The 21,104-nt window shown below is 38.8% G+C and overlaps 1 protein-coding gene across 19 annotated transcripts in view; it reads right to left on the reverse strand.

Annotated features, from left to right (window-relative positions):
- Positions 1-21,104, reverse strand: part of LOC122870060 (multiple PDZ domain protein-like) — a 49,061-nt gene that overhangs the window by 22,623 nt on the left and 5,334 nt on the right. For 16 of the 19 annotated variants that reach the window (XM_044183763.1, XM_044183761.1, XM_044183762.1 and 13 more), the window contains exons 4-23: positions 18,146-18,307; positions 17,619-17,758; positions 16,754-16,967; positions 16,337-16,459; positions 15,830-16,030; positions 15,128-15,230; positions 14,150-14,238; positions 13,197-13,431; positions 11,413-11,499; positions 10,993-11,072; positions 10,605-10,751; positions 9,523-9,693; positions 8,601-8,792; positions 8,002-8,211; positions 6,807-6,965; positions 6,375-6,527; positions 4,069-4,413; positions 3,568-3,670; positions 2,465-2,663; positions 201-242 (exon numbers count right to left, since the gene is read on the reverse strand). In XM_044183763.1, coding sequence (XP_044039698.1) covers positions 201-242; positions 2,465-2,663; positions 3,568-3,670; positions 4,069-4,413; positions 6,375-6,527; positions 6,807-6,965; positions 8,002-8,211; positions 8,601-8,792; positions 9,523-9,693; positions 10,605-10,751; positions 10,993-11,072; positions 11,413-11,499; positions 13,197-13,431; positions 14,150-14,238; positions 15,128-15,230; positions 15,830-16,030; positions 16,337-16,459; positions 16,754-16,967; positions 17,619-17,758; positions 18,146-18,307 — 3,155 coding nt within the window. The remainder of the gene's footprint in view (positions 1-200; positions 243-2,464; positions 2,664-3,567; positions 3,671-4,068; positions 4,414-6,374; positions 6,528-6,806; positions 6,966-8,001; positions 8,212-8,600; positions 8,793-9,522; positions 9,694-10,604; positions 10,752-10,992; positions 11,073-11,412; positions 11,500-13,196; positions 13,432-14,149; positions 14,239-15,127; positions 15,231-15,829; positions 16,031-16,336; positions 16,460-16,753; positions 16,968-17,618; positions 17,759-18,145; positions 18,308-21,104) is intronic. The other 3 variants (XM_044183764.1, XM_044183748.1, XM_044183757.1) reach the window with 2 other exon arrangements.

Genomic DNA, 21,104 nt, shown 5'->3' on the forward strand with positions numbered 1-21,104 from the left:
AGCATCTTCACCAATTAAATTCCAAAACATTGTTTTGACACTCTACTAAATTGATCTGACTTTCAAATTCTGTGTCTGGATAAAGCTCTTTAACAGACTGCAATGAAGCCCCGACAGCAGACAGAGAGAACAAGAGGAAGGAAACCAAGATGGCAGCTTCTTGCTGAAACACCACCGGCGTGGAAGTTAGTTATACTCACACATAAAATGGGCACAGATCGTCCTCAGGTGCACAAGCAGATCTAGAATGTGAAGAGTTGCCTTTTATGCACAGAAGCGATCAAACTGCGAAGTTGAGTTCAGAAAGCAGAACTTGTGAAATACCACATCCAATTTTCTTGTGAGGTAATTCCCTCAAACAATGGGAGGAATGGGAACTCCTTTAATGCAACATATAATTTTTGCAGGAATAACGAAGTCCAGTTAGTAACAGAATTTACTTTTGCTTATTTTGCTTTTAGAATCACCAAATACCACCTTTGATTGCACTCCCTGCATTGATTTGGGTTAAGAAAAGATTTCAAGGTTTAGTTAATTGAAAAGATAATCCACAGACCTTGTTGTGAGCAGTTTCATGTAGGTAGAAAGAAAATAGTTCCTCCATGAAACTGCTCACAACAAATCTGTGGATTATCTTGAGTAACCGGGTCATGATTTCTGGAAAGACATTGCTGTTGAGTTTTTCAAATGTATTTTTTTGGTGCATTGAGCACAAGCCGAGGGCCATATAGTCCCATTATATTTAAAAAAAAAAAAAAAAAAAAGGCAGACATCCCCATGGCTGATATCTCCAAAACTCAAAACTCAACTCAAAACTTTACATCAACCAGTTTATAGGAAAAATCGTGTGTATAATCAAGTTCAAATACTAAATTTAAAAAAAAGCTTGAAAATAAATATTAAATACACACCGAGTACATCATGTATTGTTTGAAAGGCTTGCATTTAAGCTGTCCTGATAATTCATGTTGGACCTTGAGGTACACCCCTATGCAGTGAATACAGAGTTTTACTTAAGAAATACTAAACATCTAACCACCATTAATTTTTCAATAGCAAAGAACAATTTCACAACACCTTGGTATTGAAATTCCAGTGCTGTTCCGGTACCAACCAAATTATATCTGTATTACAGAGAATTGAAAACTCTAAAACTAAAAGTTGGCACAGAATGCTTAGTAAGATTTTTCTTGAATTTGTAATTGCTAATGCAAACTGGTATGTAATGTAATAGCCAACAACGATGTATCCTTGCAAGGGTGTCAAACAACTGCACTGTGAAGAGGAATGTGTTATGCAATGTACTGTGAAATCAGAAAACAATATACAAATCAGTAGAGTTGAGGGATCAGTGACAATCAAACTAATAAGGTTCAGACTCAAACGTTTTAGGCATTTCCTTATTTAAATCACAATTATCAATGTAGTGCCATAATTTTGCCTAAATGAATAGTGGTACAGTACAACTGTAAGGAAACATTAGACACAGATACACTACCGTTGAAAAAGTTTTGAATCACCTGTTACATTGATGTTTTTCTTTCTTCCTTCAATAATGGCTATTTAAACATAGATAAAAACAGTATAATTATACACCAAATGTGTAAAAACAAGGCTTTACAAAAAAAATGTAACTAACTGAAAATGTATTGTGTGTTTGCAAAACTAACTAAAATAAACTAAAATTGTAGAGAAAATGTCCTTAGTTTTCGTCTTTGTCAACTAACCTACTATTTTTATTTTGAAGTTTTAAGAATAGCTTTGCTAAAGCAGCACACCTGTTAATTTCAGCTTGTTATAGGCATTATTGTGCACTTGAAACTGAAACAGGAACCTTTTCCTATTTAAATCTGCTCAGATTTTAATGCTAAGCTTCAAATTTCTTTTACCAGTGACTGCTGATTTCTTATTCTTATTAAACTGTTGCTCAAAGGATCTTTGTCTCTTTCTGCCCTTTCAGTTGTCAATCTGGTTGAACCATTGTACAGCATTTTGTTCTCCATGTACAAAACATTACTTTTTTTGCAAACCCTTCATACAAAATAACATCAATTTGTAAAGAGGACTTTCTACAACCTAAAAGCATAAAAGACCATTCAAAAATATAGAGTTTTCCTCTCAGCCATCGGACTCAAGCAAATCAAGCTTCTGTGGCAGGCGACTCTAAACTTTTGAACAGTAGTGTACATTTCAGAGGTTTAACTTAATATGTTTTACATTTTTTAAAAATGTTTTTGTTATACAAATGTTTTACCTAGCAAAGTATTGGGGGAAAAAATCCATTTTGGTATTTGTTTGAAAACTTAGTGTATCATATTGGCATTCATAACACCTTTCTGTTCAAGGCATATGTGGCAGAATCCTCTATTTCCGTTGCAGAGTTTCAATAATGTGGGTAAACATGTGGATAAACATGGGGTAAACGTGTGCACTTGGCCACTGCTGTCTAATTATAGTCTCTTACCCCAGGTCTGGTCCAATGAGAGAGTGTCTCCTCAGCATGGCGCGAGCCTGAGCATTGGTCAGGTTGGCTGTGGGCTCTCCATTGATGGCCAGGATGAGATCACCAACACCCAGACGTCCATCACGGCTAATGGACCCGCCATGGATTATACTGCGGATCAGCATTCCCAAACCATCTTTCATGGCACTCACTGTCATCCCTTTGAGGTGGATTATAAGAAACTGTTACACACTAAATTTGCATGTTAATCTGAATTAATAACAAATAGTTTAAACCTCTGAGATTTAAGAGCAATCGTTGATTACTTAAAACTGAACTCAAGAAAAGATCAAAACCGCAATGCCATCAAGAGACATTTTCAGGACTAACTCCATTATAAATGAAAAGGTACCCTTAATATATTAGAACTATATGGTTTCATTGATAATTTCCACCTAAAATAAATGTGATTCAGTGCAGTGGTTTCAGTTCTGAAACAAGAAAACTTACTCTTACCCCAGAAAATTACCCTAGAAACTGTCACAGTATTCACAGATTTGGTTTTGAATTCATTCTCAATGGAGTAACTTCAGAGTGGGGCATAATATATTTATATATATAAAACTTTCAAACTCTCTTATAGCACAGTGTAAATCAGTATGTTCTATTTAGGAGTGGATTTTGGTTTTGAATTATATTTGGTAAAAAGATTGGAAATACAAAACCCAAATGTATTTAGTAGAAATTTTGAATTGAGCAGGAAATAGAAACCTTCAAAGAGTGCTAAAAGGCAACATGAGTTACTGAGGATTATAAACAGTGCCTTCATAACACCTATTTGTTTTAAAAGTGAAAACTTAGTATTCTCTTAGTTAGTAGCGGTCCCATGGCAGGTTTTGAAATGCAAATACCCTGTATGGCAATGAAATGACCCTTTCAGACTGTAAAACAGTCAAAGATCTTTTCTATCATTTTGCTTCAAATCTGGCATCCAGAAAACAGGCCACAAAAGTAAAGGCAAATACGCCTTTCAGTTCTGCAACCTCATTTACACTTCTGTGAAGGCTGAGGAAAAAATAAATTAGAAAAAACAAATAAAAGAATGTGAAGGAATTAACACAAACCAAGGCTGGAGTTGCCCTTGACAACTGTGATAGTCCTTTCAAAATTGCTCCCTGAGGTCAGTACTTCCTTGTCACCGTCTTCTTTTGCACCAGCCTCCTCATCCTTGAGGATGATAAATCAATATTGTTATTAATGAAAATAAAGTAAAGCAGGGGTCTCTAGAGAAAAGATAGGTGCAATGAATGGGCTGTGGAAATGAATTCAAAACAAATAAGCTTAGAACTTTGTTCATCTAATATTTGAAGAATCACCCGTCTGACTGGGGAGAGGTTAGATGTTACCTTAAGAAATTCAGATCAGAAGGAATTCAGAAGATCAAGGGTGATTATTATGTAGTTGATCTAATGCACCTTGACTTAGAGTATATGTGATGTTCACTGTCTGCCAGTCACTAATGCTGATTCATCAGTTAAACAGAATACTCACTGCACATCTTTTTTTTCACAACTTACAAACTTATATGTCAAATCTATGGTTTGTAATTAGACATATTATTTTACCTTCATCAAAATCTTTATAACTTCAATATCTCCGAAAGACATGGGTGGCTCCTTCTGATAGGGAAGAGGCTCCATAGGTTCGTCTGGGACATTAGATCTGGTCCCTATTTCAGCAAACGGGCTGTATGAGTTTGAGCACTCTGCTGGGTCTTCATTGGTTGAGTGTTGTGCCAGGTACTGATCAGAACTGCTTAGTATTGTGTTAAAAGCCGGGACGTGACCTCTCAAACTCGGAGAAGTGAAAGAGGCAGACTTCTCCAGAGAGAACACTTGAGTGTTGTCGGCAAGGCCGGGCGGTGTTGCAAAGCAGGGATGCTCATCCAACAAGTCCAGGCGAGCTGTCAGCTAGGGTAAAACAAAGCACAGCAGCTGAATGAACGTTCCACTCTGTTACTTAGACAATTGCCCAACAGGGGGAATTCATCTTGCTCAGTCGCCATCCTGCCCTCCTTGTAATGAACCATAGAAAAGCCATCAGTGGCCAATAGAGGACAGCAGGAATTACTGGTGATCTTGAGCTTGCCATGCACAAAATGTAGTTTTATTACAACACTGTTTAAGACTTTATTAGAACCAGACTGACATCACTGATAGTGATGAATCTCAGTAAGCACTACCCTTTGGGAGCCAGAACAGAAGTATAAATAAATAAAGTTAAAATATGCAAATACGTAATACAAATTGGGCTCAATAAGCAGACCTGAGAGTTAGAATAAAACAAGAAATAGGAAGTTCCATTTTAATAAGGTAGGGCTATAAATATGGGGTGAACTGGACTGGGACATCTACAGGTATAAGTATTCTCAGGTATCTATACATGATATGGTATGATAAATACCTATACTAAAATTATGAAAATAGATAAGACATTTACAGGCAACAGTGAAAAAGTGATAGTTTCTAGTATATTTTTGTATGTTTTAAGCCAAAAAAAGTTAGGAGTCACTGTATTAGTAGTATAGTGTATATGATATGTCTAAATTCACACCATTTAAAAAGTGTACATAACATCACTATATGTAATAAGTAATTGTTATGGCATGCAGAGATTATTAGAGAGGGGGGTGATGCAAATAAAAGGGATTTTTACAAGGGCAGAATCACTCTTTCCTAAAACAATCCTTTAGCATCTCTAAAAATTAATTACATATGACATTAAATCATTATCATAAAAAATATTCAAATACCAAACTTTTAGTGTCACGCTCCAGGCGTACCCAATTAAAGCTTAAGATGCCATGAAAGAAACTTAAAAAATGAATCAATTTCATAGCAAGAAATTATATTATTGGTCTGGTTTGGTCTCTTAAATTCATCTAATCGGTTACATTATTTCAAAAGGGCACAGTCTTCCTTTCTATAGAGATAAGACTAGAGTGCCTTTCCAAGGTATTTTTCTATGGTCTTAAACAGTACAACCAATGCATGTGCACGAGTAACTCTCTTCAAAGCTAGACACCAGAAAAGTAAGTAGCACAACTCAAATCTATCCATGCGATCATGAGAAAAAGAGCTATCACTGCTTCATTGACAGTAACTTAGAGGCCGACTTTGTGGAATCGCTGTGCTTATTTGATCTTTAACAACCAGCTAACCTTTATATTGTTTTTCCGTAAACAGGTGTGGACCAGAAAGAAAAAACATCCGTATTCCTCAAAGAATATCACCTTTAGATACTGTCTGCAAGTCTGAAAAGCTGGTCCACCATTTGCTGTCACTGAAGCAAATTTATCAACAGACTTGTTGCCTCTCTCTAGAGCTTGAGGAAACAATTACAAACATTTGAATTTGTTTTGTGAAATCCCCCCAGTACTATAAAATGCCCCAAGTTGTCCTGGCCTATGTCTGTCCCTCTAGGCTGCCCTATTATAATATACATTTCTTAGGAAGGCCCTATAAATAAGGTCAGCTGTAACCTTTGGGAAAACTGGAGGCACACAGATACCCTTAGGAAAACAATTTGTGTGCCCCTTGCTCTTCTTTGTTTATTTTCCTATAATTTAATATCCATTTGGGGAGCAGCTGTTCTTGGGCACCCAGAGCAACAAAAGCAGCCGCAGCTACAATCCTCAAATAACAACAAAGTCAGTAATGCTGTTACTGCCTTAACAAAGAAAAACAAACATTTCTCATGACATTTTGGCTCTTGATAACAAAAAAACAAAACATAGTGACTACATGCTGTAGTCATTGTGACAAAGGGCAGTTGCTGTTGCAGTAACATTTAATGAAATGAGGGAATCATTTCAAGTTGTGCTTTTGGTTTCAGTTGCTGCCATATAAAAAACAAACAAACGATTGCTTACCTTGGGCGTAGATGAATGCAGGTAATCCAAGTCTGCACTACAGCTGCTACCATGAAGAGCAATCATGGATGCCTGGAAAGTGTCATCCTCTATCCCAGAGTAGGTGTGATCTAAGACCTTTTCATCAGACAGGTCTGCTTCGCTGGTGTCAATCTGCAATAATGAATGGAAGTAGTGGGACACAAAACTGGCCTTTATTATTGAGCAACATGGTGAACTATCCAATCACAGATTGAAATTATCTAACCCTAATGTCACTTATGCTAAATTTATCTAACTGCAAAATACTGCTGATACAAACATGATTACAAACAAACCTACTTATCTTGGTAAAGTTAGGCAAAAGCAAACATAACATGTAAAGTACAATTTGTTTTCCATTTTTCAGGATGTTGTGATTGATTTTTCAGTTTTTCCCAAAAGCTAACTAACCAATGCAGGCTCTGCTCGGTAAACGATGCCCTCAGTCAGTTCTTCTTCCTCTCCTTCTTCAACCAAAATATTGTTGAAGTCAAATGAACGGATGGTGGATGATGAAGTAATTTCCTGCTCACCATATGGGTGTGGAGAGTGGGAATATCCACATATTCCCTAAGAAAGTGGAGAAATTCTTTCAGTGTCTCCAGCTTTACGTAATTAGATTTTTTTGTGACCAAATCAGGTACAAATAAATTAGTATGGAATGGAAAAAGATGTTAGGTGTTATTGAGATTTTTATACACTAACTATAGAGTTAAATATTGATCTTGGTGCACAAGCGTTCTCTCTCTTTGAATTAATTCTTAACAGAATAGCTCTTGAACATTTCACGTGTATTCTTCAGTACGAGCTCTTGATATTGATTTTGTTTAGCATGCAGCCCAGACAGATATAAGAAAAGCATGAAGACATATTGCAGGATTACATTTATCAGACTCAATTTTGAGGGGCAATACAACAAAATACCCCTCAGAAGCAGGAGAGTTGGATAACTCCACAGAGGCTTCCTGCAGCTCTGTAATCCAGCTAACCTTGGCAGTCCAGAGGTCTCACTGTGTAATCCAACGGCAGATTCAATACAGGAGAAATTCAGCTCTAAAGCTGAAAGAATGCAGGCAGTTTTGCAGAGAGAAACATCCTGTACAAAGAGTATAGGTGCCTGGAGCGTTGAACATGCCGTTGGACAGACCCAATATTTTGACAGGTGCCCCGATGTGTTTAAATGTACAAGAGGCTCCGAGCTCTTGGGAAATTCAATAACATAATAATATGAAACAAAGGGCACAGAGCATTTTAGGCTGGTTGCCTCCTCTGAAAGAACAGTGGATGGAATGCTAAACCATGCAGCCTACATCTGCTCTTTCTCCCGCATGAAAAATTCAAGCCCTCGTAAGCTGAACCCTCATGACTGGATACCAAGTCGCACGATATAAAGACAGCCTGACTCACAACCTCGCTTAAATGCAGTGATAAATCCCTGACGTGCTGATCAAAAAAATCACAAAAGCAATATGTATAAAACTCTTAATAACCCTGACAGATATGCATACCCTTGCCCCTTTACCACGAACACACAAGTCACATTGTATCTCAATTTTCAGACAGGTTTAAAGCAAAGAAAAAAGAGAATAATAATTCTAATGCTTACAGGCAGTGGTTTGGCAACTCCTATCTGGACCTTGCCGAGCTTGGCCCCCTTCAGGGCCTGGACAGCATCCTCCAGGCTGGCGTTCTCCAGGTTGGTGGTGTTAACATACATGAGTCGGTCTCCTGGCAACAGTCTGCCATCCTGCTCGGCCACACCGCTGGGAACCAGAGAGCGAATCACGATCACCGTCTTAGCGGGGTCCAGTGGGTCCTGTGGCAGAGCCGGTCCAGTCAAGTTCATTTCGAAGAGGTCAACAGGTAAACTATCACAGCCTTAAACTTACATGGAAATCACAGGGAATTGAATGTATTTGACTAGTATTATACAGTGTGTCCTTTCCTGTGGAAATACTTAGAATGTCAGAAGAAGCTATTAAATGTGGATGAAAAAAACAGAACTCCAAAATATAAAAAATGTTACCAGATTACAACTATGAGTTACACTGTAAGTATTGCAACCTAACTTAGTGCCCCATAAGTGTATAATATAAAAAATACCATACATCTATAAAAGTAAAAATACATTGGTGTAAAATAATATCAATAACAGTTGTCCATTTTTTTATGAAACCCTCTGTAAATCCCAGAAAGAATTCCCACCTGGTAGTCCAGAATGCTGAATCCCAATCCCCCTTCTCCCTTTTCAAGCTCGATATTCTGGATCTCCAACTCCCACATAGCCAAAGGAGAGCCTATCGCCTCCTCTGTCACATTATCCTGTGTCTGTGTCGCTGCCGCTGCGTTCACCTCTGTGTTTTCAGCAACCAGAACGCTGCTCAGGTCTATTTGTTTCTGCAGAGGAAAAGCCCAAAATCTCTATGTAACAGCTTGCCTTCCTCACTTTTACTCCCAACCCACAGGCTGCTATCCGCTAGTTGTGTGTCTGGCTCAGGTTTCTGGCAGTAGATAAAAGAGGAATATCTTTGGGATGCTAGGGCCTTAGTACATTATCACAGATAAAGAGATGAAAACCCCTTCCCCGCAGGGAAGCTGCTTTTGATGTCTCATATCTCTAGCAAATGTTGTTGGCTACTGCTGCTGCAGTTTACTAGAATTGGTCTTAATAAACTTTCAAACTCCCCTGCTTATCGCTAAGTCTTAATCCATCATGGTTGGCAATGCGGAAAGCCAATGGAGCGATTGACAGAGCGGGGCTGAGCTAATAATGCTTGATGGGTTATAAAGGAGGAGGAGGACTTAAAGAGTATTGCTCTCCAATCATATTCCATTGCTCATGATACATTACTGCATGTCAAGGAGATGCAGGGAGTTTCCAACTGTACTTATATGCATCATCTGCTGCAACTCTCTGCAAGTAATATACCCTGCATGTTTTTAGTCTTGACAAGCAAAAGAATAATTCGCTTTCTCTAGGTTTTCCCTCTCAAACATAACAAGCAAACATGTCAAAGTCATGGTGATTAGTTATGAAAAACGTATATTCTATAGTTAAAAATCCGAAAATCAAATCATACAAAAATCTATAGTCATATGCTATAGTATAGCAATGCAAATGCAGTACCTTTAATTCAGGTGTTCTGGACAAAGCTTCCGACTCTGGTTGGACAGCATCCATGTCAATCTGCAGGTGAGGGGCGGGCCTACAGCATGTCATGTATACACATAGTGGAAGCTCCTTCAAGATTCTGACTACTTCCTTGTGGGTCTCACCAATTAGGGATATACCATTTACCTGTGACAAAAAATGTTAGTCTTAGCATAGAACAAAAATAAGTACAGTATCTAGGGTTTAAAGCAGCTTGAGGGCAGCATAAGTTGTAAATATTGGCATATTTTCAAATGATCAAGTTGTTGTGGCGAATGTGTTAGCAAACAGTTGCATTTTTACACATCCAGCAGACACGGAGCAACATGAGCTTTTTTTGGAGTCATGTTTCTTGCCATCCGACAAAGTCCAATATTCACTCTCCTTTTAGCTCTGGTCTGGTCCCCACCAACTCCTGAGAGAAATATCTGGTTCCTTCGCTGCTAAATAATCCACTACTGTATGTTCACCCACTAGTTGCTAACTTTGTCTGTCTGCCATTTTAGTGCTTGGCAGGTGAGGTTGATGAGAGCGTTGAGAGTGAACTAAAACAGTAAAGCTGTGGGTGTGTTGAAAGAGGCTGAAACTGAGCTGAGGGGGACTGCAAAGTTGGGTGATAATTATCTGTGGGTTTGTCACTACAAGCAACCCATTTCACATTATTATCCTTTTGTCAATATAAAAAATATTTGTTCGTGCAGCTTTAAGTTACACTTTAATTTTTATCAATTCTTGTGGGGGGAAATTCAACCTCTGCATTTAACCTGTCGTAAATATTTAGGCTGTAATAATTCCTGACACCTAACATTTTTTGCTTAACCACTAAACCAGTGGCTTACTGGCTTACCACTGAGGCATTATGATGCTTATATCACTGTAACATAAACAATTTAAATTGAATATGTGTATTATAGTATATAAAATAACTTCTTCATTACTGCCCCATAAACAAACTAGTTTTTAAATACATGTAGAACATCTAAGTATTAATGGAAAAAATGGCAAATATCTACACTGTTGTTAATTAAATGTTCTCTTTCATTTAAGGGACCACTTACCGCAAGCAGTTCATCTCCACTGAACAGCTTGCCACAGCGACCAACAGGTCCCTCAGGTAGAACAGAGCGGATGTAATGATGCCCACTGTTGGCCTCTAGACTGATGCCCAGGCCACTGTTCTCACTAAACTTCTCTACCTGAGCCACCTGTCATAGAAACAAGAAATCACATCACATCACATGTGAAACGTTTTGTCTTTTATAAGGGATTATTATTTTACTATGAATCTATTAATGACTCAATCCCTTTTGTTTGACAACTCAGGTCATTCTTCCTTTTAAGATACCAGTTTCGAGCTGTTTACCATTATGAAGCAATTGCTCAAGAACCGAGTTCTGGACAGTATAATTTTATGCATGAGAGAAAGGAATTCACTTTGAAACTTACAACAACTTCGTTACTTGGACCCAGAATCTCCTGCCACTTCTTCATTAGTTCTTCCTCTTCAAAGGGTGTTAGCTTCATCCCTTGGAAAACACAATATAAAGTACTTGTATTAGTATGCAAAACAACATAAAAGGCAAATTTGTGATAAACCATTCACAGCCAGCAGACAAACATTTCTAACTATTTGCAAAGTACTTCTGTTGTGTTCGAGACAAGACCCACAAAAAAAAAACTTTTATCTGCGTCTAAGAATTTTAAAACTACTGCACTGTCTGTGAAACTACCAACAGCACCCATCTTGGTATTTGCTCACAGTATGTTTTGCCAGTCAGTGTGGTCCTGACAACAATAACCCTTATCTGTTAGTTGTGTGCCCAGTATATCTGCTGGTGTGCTTAAAGAAGAATCCCAGCCTCCTACCACGTTTGTCTTCTGTTAGCTGATCCGTGGCTAGGCTGACATCAGATGCGTCACTCTTTGTCTGGAGTGGCTTTTCATCTGTGGTGACTGTAAACACACAATGAGACACACAGTGTGACAGACAGAAGTAGGCAGCATCGCAGACACATGACAGCACAGGCACATAGCCACTAGAAAAAGTCATATACTCTGCACTATACAGAACACATACATACAAAAACCACAAACATCACTGCTGAATTTATTTGGAATAGCAAGGGTCTTTTTATTTGATACTCTACTTATTTCTTCTAAAATAGTTTGAACATTCCCTACTCTTATCCCTCCCTCTCTCTTATCTCATAATCACCCTCACTTTAGAAAAGGAACCTATCTCATTTCCTATTGGTCCGAAAAGCATATACATGCCTTTGCTGATGTTATCCATAATGACAGACTATAAACGTTCCAGGACTTCAAATATCTGTGTAATGATCCTGGTGCTTTTTTTTTACAACTTCATGCCACTGTTTATGTCTTTGGAGTTCCACAGGGCACTGAACTGGTTGCCCATGAAACTACCCATGCGCCTGGGCAAGCCATGGTCTATGCTGTATATTAGCACCCTTTAAGTGCTAACATAAAACTAATACTAGCTAGTCTGGTATGTGAAAAAGAACTCAACAACCCTGACTCGAACAATTTAAGTGAGTAGTTAAATTTCTTTCCATACTCCCAACCATTAAATGAACCATTACAACTTTGTACACCAAACATATGATCTCATGTCCAGTCAGTTCGCTAAAATATATTCTAATTACTCACCTAACTATTCTGGGTTGTTTTTTTTTTTTACCCAGGGAGCTTCAGGGACATAACCTCATATAATATGGGGATGCACTGATGTAGTACATTTGTTGAAGTCTCTTTCCTCTTTTTTATTATCTGTAATACTCAAAAGTGCAAACTCCTGTAATTGCTCCCCCCCCAACAGGTTTCACAGCAGCCAAGAAAATACTGGCATTCTCTGTCTGTTGAACGTTGGCTGCTTGTTTTTCTGCAGGTTTTTGGGCTAGAACTTTCTGTTGCCAAATCTAATCACTTTCAAGCTCCATCTATCACTATTCACAACGTATGCAAGTTGCTTTTCTTGTTTCTGCAATAGCCTGGAGGTCCTGTCACTACAGCTGGAGAGGATAATCTTTCTGTTTACTCTCTGTCTATCCTGTTTGATGTTAATATTCTAAAAATGCTAAACGCTATTTGAAAATCGTGAAGCACATCATGGGTACTAGCGCATGCATGTAGACCTCAACTGTAACTCAATTGTCAATTTCTCAACTGTGTGGAATCCCTGTCAAATGTTGGGCATTATATGCTGATTTATTACTGAATAAAGTTCAGGGTCTAAACAACATGATGGAAAGCTTTACCAGTGTAAAATGTTTACTCAAAATATTAACAAAAAAATCCTTCTGTAGCATAATAAAGACACCTGCTATGTATCAATAGAGGGCCACCTTTCTCATTATTTAATACAGTATGTAACAATGTTGACATCAATGTGGCCTGTATTTGAGTATAACTCAACTTCATATGTGGCTGGAGAAAGTTCTGTTTCTGTATTTTAACTATACTGATAAAAGTGACTGAAATTTACATTTGGAGTTACTCATCACTGCATCATAAAAACTCTTGTCTGAGCCACATTTACACATCAAATGACACCTTTGTTGACAGGATGAGTAACAAGGAATGTGTTTTCGTCTATCCTCATTAAATTTTGTTCACTTTATCCTTCCTACCTTGAGCAGCCTCTTCAGCCTTCTTCCTCTCCAGCTCTAGCTCCCTCATGACGGTGGTGGTGGTGGGGATGGTGGTGGAAGGGGGCAGGACAGGGACACTGGGGACCACAGCAGGGGGGATCTCATCAGGGCTGAAGCCCCGCCGGATCAGCTTAAGGTGGACTGTCTGGCCTGTGTGTCTGAGCACTTCCACTGCCTGTTGATTGGTATATCCCTGGATGTTTACACCATCGACCTGCAGAGGGCGATCATTTGTGAGCCCATGGATTAATACAGGGCAGAACAGCTTGTGAGGACATTGCGAGTGTGCTGAATTGCCATCTATATTCTTGCTTGACTGAGGTGGAATTGAAATAAGATCGATCAAAGTGATTATATACACCAGCAGGCATAGAAACAAAGTGCTGCACGAGTATTTCAAGATATTTTAGCCAATCACTTAGAACAAGTAAAAACTGCATAAGTTTAAAGAATTCAGTCAATTAAGTGTTTTATTAAGTTCTTAAGTTGTGTCCCAAAGCACATTATCATTTACACTTAAAAAGAAAACTCAAGCAAGCACACGCACACCAATGTACCAGAACAAAACAAGAATTTGTGAGAACTTTAGAAAACACAGGGCAGCATTAACTCACGTTTCAAATGATGCAAGAAATTACACACAGTTTAACTTCATTGTTAATGTCCTGCAGTAATGAAGTTAAAAACTTAATTGCTCAGTGTGCGAATTCAAGACTCTTTTATATATTCAAAGTCCCAAGAAAAAACACTACGAACTACCAGTTACTTGTGAATTATTCATTATGCATCACATAATTTCCCTCCATTGACTAAATGAGTAAATGTGATCACTATAATAGATAATATAAAACATTTCACTGTATATTTTACCTCATGCCACTGAAGACAGAGGAAACAGTAATAGCTACAAAGAAAATAATTGGGGTACTTACAGCTATTATCTGGTCTCCAACATGAATACGGCCATCTTGATCTACAGCACTGTCTTTTGTTATGCTCTTAACAAAAATACCAGAGGGCTCTGAGGAGTCAGAACAAGTAAAAAAAAAAAAAAAAAAAAAAGAGGTAAAGAACATAGCCATGAATCATAAAACCCAAGGAGAAAAGCAAACAGATATTTTGGTTTGATGTTAAAAGTCAGTGTTAGTAAGCATGTTTCAACATTACATAAGTCGTTAACGATGTGAGGAACCCAGTCCACTTATGCTAACCTTGAAAAATAAAGGAATGTAGAGTACATTTTAGCCAAGGCAATTCAATATTCAATTCAATGAATATAACAGGTTATAATAAAAGGCTAACTGCTACATTTTATAGGCCAATAAAAGTGAAAACATATTTCAAAATAGATTATTTTGGACATAGTGGAAAAAGCTAAAAACCCTCACATTGATATCACCTTATAAAGTGGTTGTGGCTAACGTGTTAGCAAACAATTGTCACATCCAGCCAACACACAGCAATTGTATTTCTGTCCACCCGATTAACCCGATTAAGTCTAATATTCACCCTTTTTTAGCTCTGTTTTGGACTCTTGAGGAAATTATCTTTAGCTGCTAAATGCTCTAAGCCAACTTGGTCTGTCCGCCATTTGGTGTTGGACATGTAGCATACAGTGATCTTATCAGAGCTTTTTTGCTGAAAAGAGCTGCCACAGCTTGAAACAGGGTCAATGAGAGCTGAGTTTGTGGGCCTAAAAACCAAAACAATAAGCTAAAAGATGCTAAAACACTTTGGGTGATAATCCTGGTTTCATCCCTACACGCAACTCATTTCATGTTACACATTTTGATCCACTGTTTATAGGATAGGAAAATATTAATCATTGCAGCTTAAATTTATATTTAGTGAAAGATCAATATTAATTTAAATGGTCATCTATTCTGAAAAGGTAATCTGCCATTTCTCACCTGAATTTTTATCTCCAACATAGCCAGCAATAGTGATCCCCAGTCCCTGCATGTTCTTGGTAAGGCTCACATCAAATGCTTCAGCCTCCTCTTCTTCACAGCCCTGTGAAAAGATTAATGGCAATGACAGGTCAACATCCACTGATAACCAAATCAAAGTAAAGCATAAGTCAGCAAAATACATTTCTTAACCTTGATAATGAGCGCTCTGAACCTGGCAGCCATAACAAACACTGCTAATGTGTGCAATCAAAAGAATATGATGTTCATCATTCATATAGCGAGTCACTGAAATTAATTTGCGTTTAAATAGGGCTGAGTGTTGAGAATAGCCATGAAATTGCTGTTTGTAAGTGCTGTGTCTGAGAAAGTAAAGCAATATCTGCTCTCCCAAGTGTGAGTCACAGGGGATTTAACCTGCTATTTTCTTTAATTCAATTTATCCAGGGCTGTCAAGAGTAAGAAAGGATAAAACTGGAGATAAAAGACCTGGACTTTAGGTTTTTGATAAAAGTCTATAACTCGTATGTGTCGTATATAGTCATCAATTATCATCTTGATGATTAGTTATAGAGAAACTGCTTTAATATAGTGATGCACCAAATCATGAAATCAGTTTGAATGTGACACATTTACTTATTGTGAGAATTTGTACCAACTTTCTGCCATATTTTTGGTTTAGAGTGAAACAGCCCCTCTCACCTGTTGTTCATTGACAGTGGGGAGCATCACAGGCATGATAGCAGAGACAGAGGGATTCTCGTCCACAGGACCCCTGGTAACCACCAGCTTCACTCTGTTGCCACACTGCCTGAGGACCTGGGCCACCTGTTCGCTGCCCATGCCGTACAGGTCAGTGTCTCCGATTCTCAGGATGTGGTCCCCACTTCGCAGGCGGCCATCCTGAGGTAGAAAAAAAAGTATGTTTTCTTACTTAGTCTGCGTAGCTTCAGTAGAAATCGAACCCATAATGTCAAAGTCAGTACCAAACAAAAGACAGTTGTGAGTGACAGTTAATTCTGTGCTTGCTTGCAATTAACTCATTATTATACCTAAGTGACAAGAGTCACCTCTCTTGAACACTGAAAGAGTCTATCAATACTAAAAAATCGTGTTTTTATGGTAACCACTGTATAAAGAATTATTAACAATGCTAATCCCTCCGAAAGCCAATTCCCAAAGAAAGTAGAGATGCATTAATGCAATCACCTGATCAGCTATGCCTCCAGGAAGGATGGTTTTGACAATAACCCCAGTGGTCTTTCCTCCCACAATGCCGAAGCCAAGACCAGTGCCATCGTTGACCAGCTCAATTGTCTCCACATGCTGCCACTAGGTGTAGTACAAGAGAAGTGTCAGCTGTAGTAACTTTTTATTGCCATGTTGGATTGCAAGAGCTGCTCAATTGTGTCTTTGTGTGTACTGTATGTGTGATATACTCTATGGCAAAGCAAGCATGTGTGTGTAGTTTTTTGTATGTCTCCACAAGCAAATTTTGTCAGACTGTGTACCTTTTCCACATTCCTTATACAGATCTGTTTGCACAAGTCTTGTTCTCAAAATTAGCAAGTGGGCGTATAAGTGCAAGTTTTCATTCATGACATTAGTATGAGAATGTATCTATACCGCGCTGGAGTTGGCTGACAGTGTACTGGCAGCAGAGGGCGTGCGTGACACCACAGGACTGGCCAGCTGAGGTACTGGTCCTCTTGCTACCGTGAGCTGCACCCTCTCTGAAGCACTCTGCAGGATGCCTATAGCCTGTTGGTGGGTCACTGTCTGGTCCAGGGGCTGGCCATTGATGGCTAAGATCTGGTCAGCTTCTTTGAGCTTCCCATCACTGTAAGGGAAAGAAGCATGGAGTGTCATTGAGAGAGGGAGAGAAATGGACATTGTACAGTAAATGGTGTGAGAGCCCCTGAGATTTGAACTAAATCTGACTCTGATCAAGTAATTATCATCATCTGTTTCCTCATTTCACATATAGTATATAGAATACTCATTGTCTACTACTTTGTGATTTGTTCTCACAATTTTTGCCAGATTTTGTCAAAATTCTCTCCGACAGAAATGTACAGGTAATAATTGTACAAATGTAGTTGTTCCTATTTAGTTGTTCTTATTTGAATAACATTTTTATAAGTAAGCTCTGAGATGTTTTGAAGGCATGAAAAGGTATAGCTTCAACTTAAAGAAAACATCTGAAAGCCACAGTCAAAGCAAAAAATAATTTGAAACGCAAATCATCTTCTCTTCTTGCATTCAAAATGGCCAATTTGTAAGATTCGCTGAATTTCCCTAATGTCCCCAGACAATCTGTAAAAGTCCCTGATTGTCTGAAATAGACTAATCTAATTCCTTAAGTCCAATTCAACAATTGGCCAAATGTTGAAAAACTTTCTGGGATGTAGACTTTGTTGTGATAAGATTTTAATCAGTCTTGAAGTCTCTCAGTGGCTCTTTGCATGATGACATGTTGATTCTCACATACCAGTGAGCCACACTTCCTGGTTGAATTTCCTGAATGAAGATGCCGAGTTCACCGCGGTTCTCGCTCTTTAGGCCCACCACGCTGAAGCCAAGGCCTCCTGACACTGGCTTCTGCAGGTCCACGTGTGTCACGTTGCGCCCCTGGATCAAACACACACATATACAATTTGGCTCCGTGCTGATTCACTACAGCATCAAAGCTACAGGCAGCCTTTAGAAGTCTATTTGAAGTGCTGCAGTGTGCAGTCTGTAGTTCTCATCTTTGACTGTCTTTGGATATTTGGTTTGAGTTAAGAAAGACCTATTTGAGGTGATCTACCTATTTACAGATGAGGTGCTGATTTTTGTATGTGTGTTAAAATGAACAAAACATAAAAAAATGTGGTAATAAATCTACTGGGAACTCAACAATAGACTTCAGAAGCAGGATTATGTCACTATATTAGCCTATGTTATTACATTGACATTAAACTCAAAAGCAGTATTCAAACAGCACAATGATTGCTTTGGCTTTACAGTTGCCTATACCTGTGCCATGGAGTGAATAAGGTGTTCAAATTCTTCAGATGACGTCTTGCCATTGATGTGTGTGGCAGCTGATGTGTCTGTGTAGGAAACATGGCCGCCATTGGGCTTGACTGCTGTGACGTGATCACCAAGGTCACTCCCACGTGACACTGGAACATTCCCCTGGAAAAATAAAGAAATAAACATGTAGTGAGTGACTGCAGATGTTTCATTGATATTCTGATATGCACTTGAATACATGCGTAAAATAACACCATGGAGGAAAAAAACAATCAGATCAAATTGAAAATGACACAGGACCATTATAAAAGTAGTGCTGTTGTGTGTTAGGTTTCCAGTTTGCAGCTACATAACAGCTTTGATTTCTGCAAAATGCTCCAGCAGAGAGCAGCAATTACTGGCGTTAATCCAAACAAAGACAATTAAAATTTCAAACAAAAAACATTATGACTCATTCCTACTGTGAATGTAAACATTTAGCAAATTTAATTTTAGACCCCAAAACCCTCAAGTCTGGGTGTCTGAAACCACTGGGATGCCAGTTAGTTATCCCACCATTATTAGCTGGATCTATGGCAGCCTAATCCTTCAGGGGATAATGGCTCTAAGCTGATGTTCCAACAATGACTAGGCTCCAAATACAATATTTCTATCATGGTGGGGGAAAAGCATCTCTGGCCATCTGGATGCCTTAATATGCTTGGGTTTTAATTACTGCAATGACTTTACTTGTGTGACAGATGAATTACATGAATGCGACAACTACATAAAACAGTGTTTTTCCGATTTCATTAGCCAAAGGGCGTAATGTTTATTACCATCTGAATTGGATTCAAAAGGACGGACATAATACACAGCAATAATGTCATAAACACTCCATTTGGCATATGGCATTGCCAAGCTAAAGCTGTCCTTGTGAACTTGTGCATTTGCATTAGGAAGTTGACTGCACAACTTTAAGAGCTTAGGAAACGTACTGTAAAGTATGCCTCCTTTAAATACAGTCCCAGATTAGTGCTGAGATACAAAACTCCATTGAACAGGACACATTAGTGCTGCACACTGCAAACAAAACCCTATGGGCCGGGCTAAGTTAGCATAGCATGCTGCTAAGTTGCTGTCCTCATACACAAGCTTTGTTAGCTGGGGCCTGGCTAAGAGGATTAAAGTTCCAGTTTGGTTCTTGCACATTTAAGAAATTGTTTCTGCCCCACTTCACACAGTGGCCTCTTTCTCATTGGAGAGTAGGGCCTTGTCGCCATAGCGACATGGCTGTGCAAGGCCTAACTAGCAGAGCCAGAAGACGGACACTGTGTGTTTATGTGTCTGGCTCTTGTCTCACAACAAAACACAAAACACACCCTCTCTCCAAATTGGTTCTGCTTAAGGGGGCCAAACAAGTCAGTTGGGTTTGGAAGTTCTATAAAAACATAACACAGACTTGTTGCAGTTTCTAAAATGCGTCTCTTTACCATTGATACAACGTGGAATGGGACCATTTTAAGATATGAAGGGAATTTACGATGAATGGCTGCTTGATAAATTTTGCTAAGTAAAACAAACACACATGCATAAGCACACACACACACACAGGAATGTACCTCTTTTGAAATAAGTTAAATCACCAGCACACAAAAATGCCAGCAGGGCTTTTATAATCTAAATTCCACAAGGGGTAAAAAGCTGTAGCATCCCTGCCTCCCACTGCATAGCTCACATATTTCTGTCTCTATTTCTCAAACGCTTACCCTGGCCCCTTCTTCACTGTGACTTAAGAGCTCTTTCCATCCACTCAAATGTTCAATTCTCAATGGAGAGAATCAGCTTGAAAAAGAGTTCCTGACTTAGACCAACTATCTCTGCTCATGTACCCATATTATATCTGGCTCGTGTGAACCCTGACAGCAATTTGGCCATAGCAGCAACACTATTGGGGATGGGGATTGAAAGGGGTGAGGGTGTGTGTCTTGACACGAGCCAAAAACAGAATCAGTGAGGTCACCCAGGAAACAGGAAAGATAAAGGCTGCAGCAATCGTGGAGAATATGGATATGGAAAATATTCTAACCTAACTGAGGTGCCGGTGCAGGAGTTTCATCATGTGTCCATTGTAACCATTGACAAAAGACTTCTGCATATTTTTTCAAGTCATTCTTAAGACAATACTTACATGCCCACATGTACTGTATATCTAAAGCATTACTGCTCGCTGCTGTTGTTTCGTTTGTCCATACCAGCTGTTAAAGAGCTCCCTTCCTAATGTGATTCCACAGTTCTCTTTCTGTGCCAAACTGCATTCTGAAGTTCAGCCAGAGCTAACATGAGGCTTCAACAGTCTGAGTTAGTCTAATTAAGTGGGTATCTTCCCAAGGCCATGGTCTTTTTTAGTACGAAATTCCATTGTTCAAAAAAGACGTTAAAATTTGGAAGACCACCACTTGATTTGGCTAATTCAGACTGCTGAAGCCTCATATTAGCATCAGCTGAATGCATTTGTGCACAGAACAACTGAGGATTTTGTCCTGCATCATCTACACTGGAATCTCTAAAGGATATGACCTCTTTGAGGCCAGCATGAACAGAAGGAATGATTACAGCGACCAATAACACTTTCAGTGTACAAATAGGCATGCTAGTATTGTTTCAAAATAAACCTGAAAAATGAACCATTGAACCTATCCTTTAACATTAGAATCCATTGTAACCCACACAAATACATTGTGGTTGGAATATTGCTTTCAGTTTCACATCAAACATGACTTCATAAACTTCTGTTTATATTATCTCTGTACTAACAAAGTGTGATGCTACCATCTGGCATTTTGGCAGTTTATACTCATACAGGCCTACTAATAATGCAGACCTCTAAATGACCATAACCTTGTAACCTCTTAATGACCTTTCACGGGTGCCTTAGCACCCTGGGAAACCAGCATCGCTCATTTGTATTCAGCATTGT

The sequence above is a fragment of the Siniperca chuatsi genome, linkage group LG22, assembly GCF_020085105.1.
Source record: "Siniperca chuatsi isolate FFG_IHB_CAS linkage group LG22, ASM2008510v1, whole genome shotgun sequence".
Classification (NCBI taxonomy): domain Eukaryota; kingdom Metazoa; phylum Chordata; class Actinopteri; order Centrarchiformes; family Sinipercidae; genus Siniperca; species Siniperca chuatsi.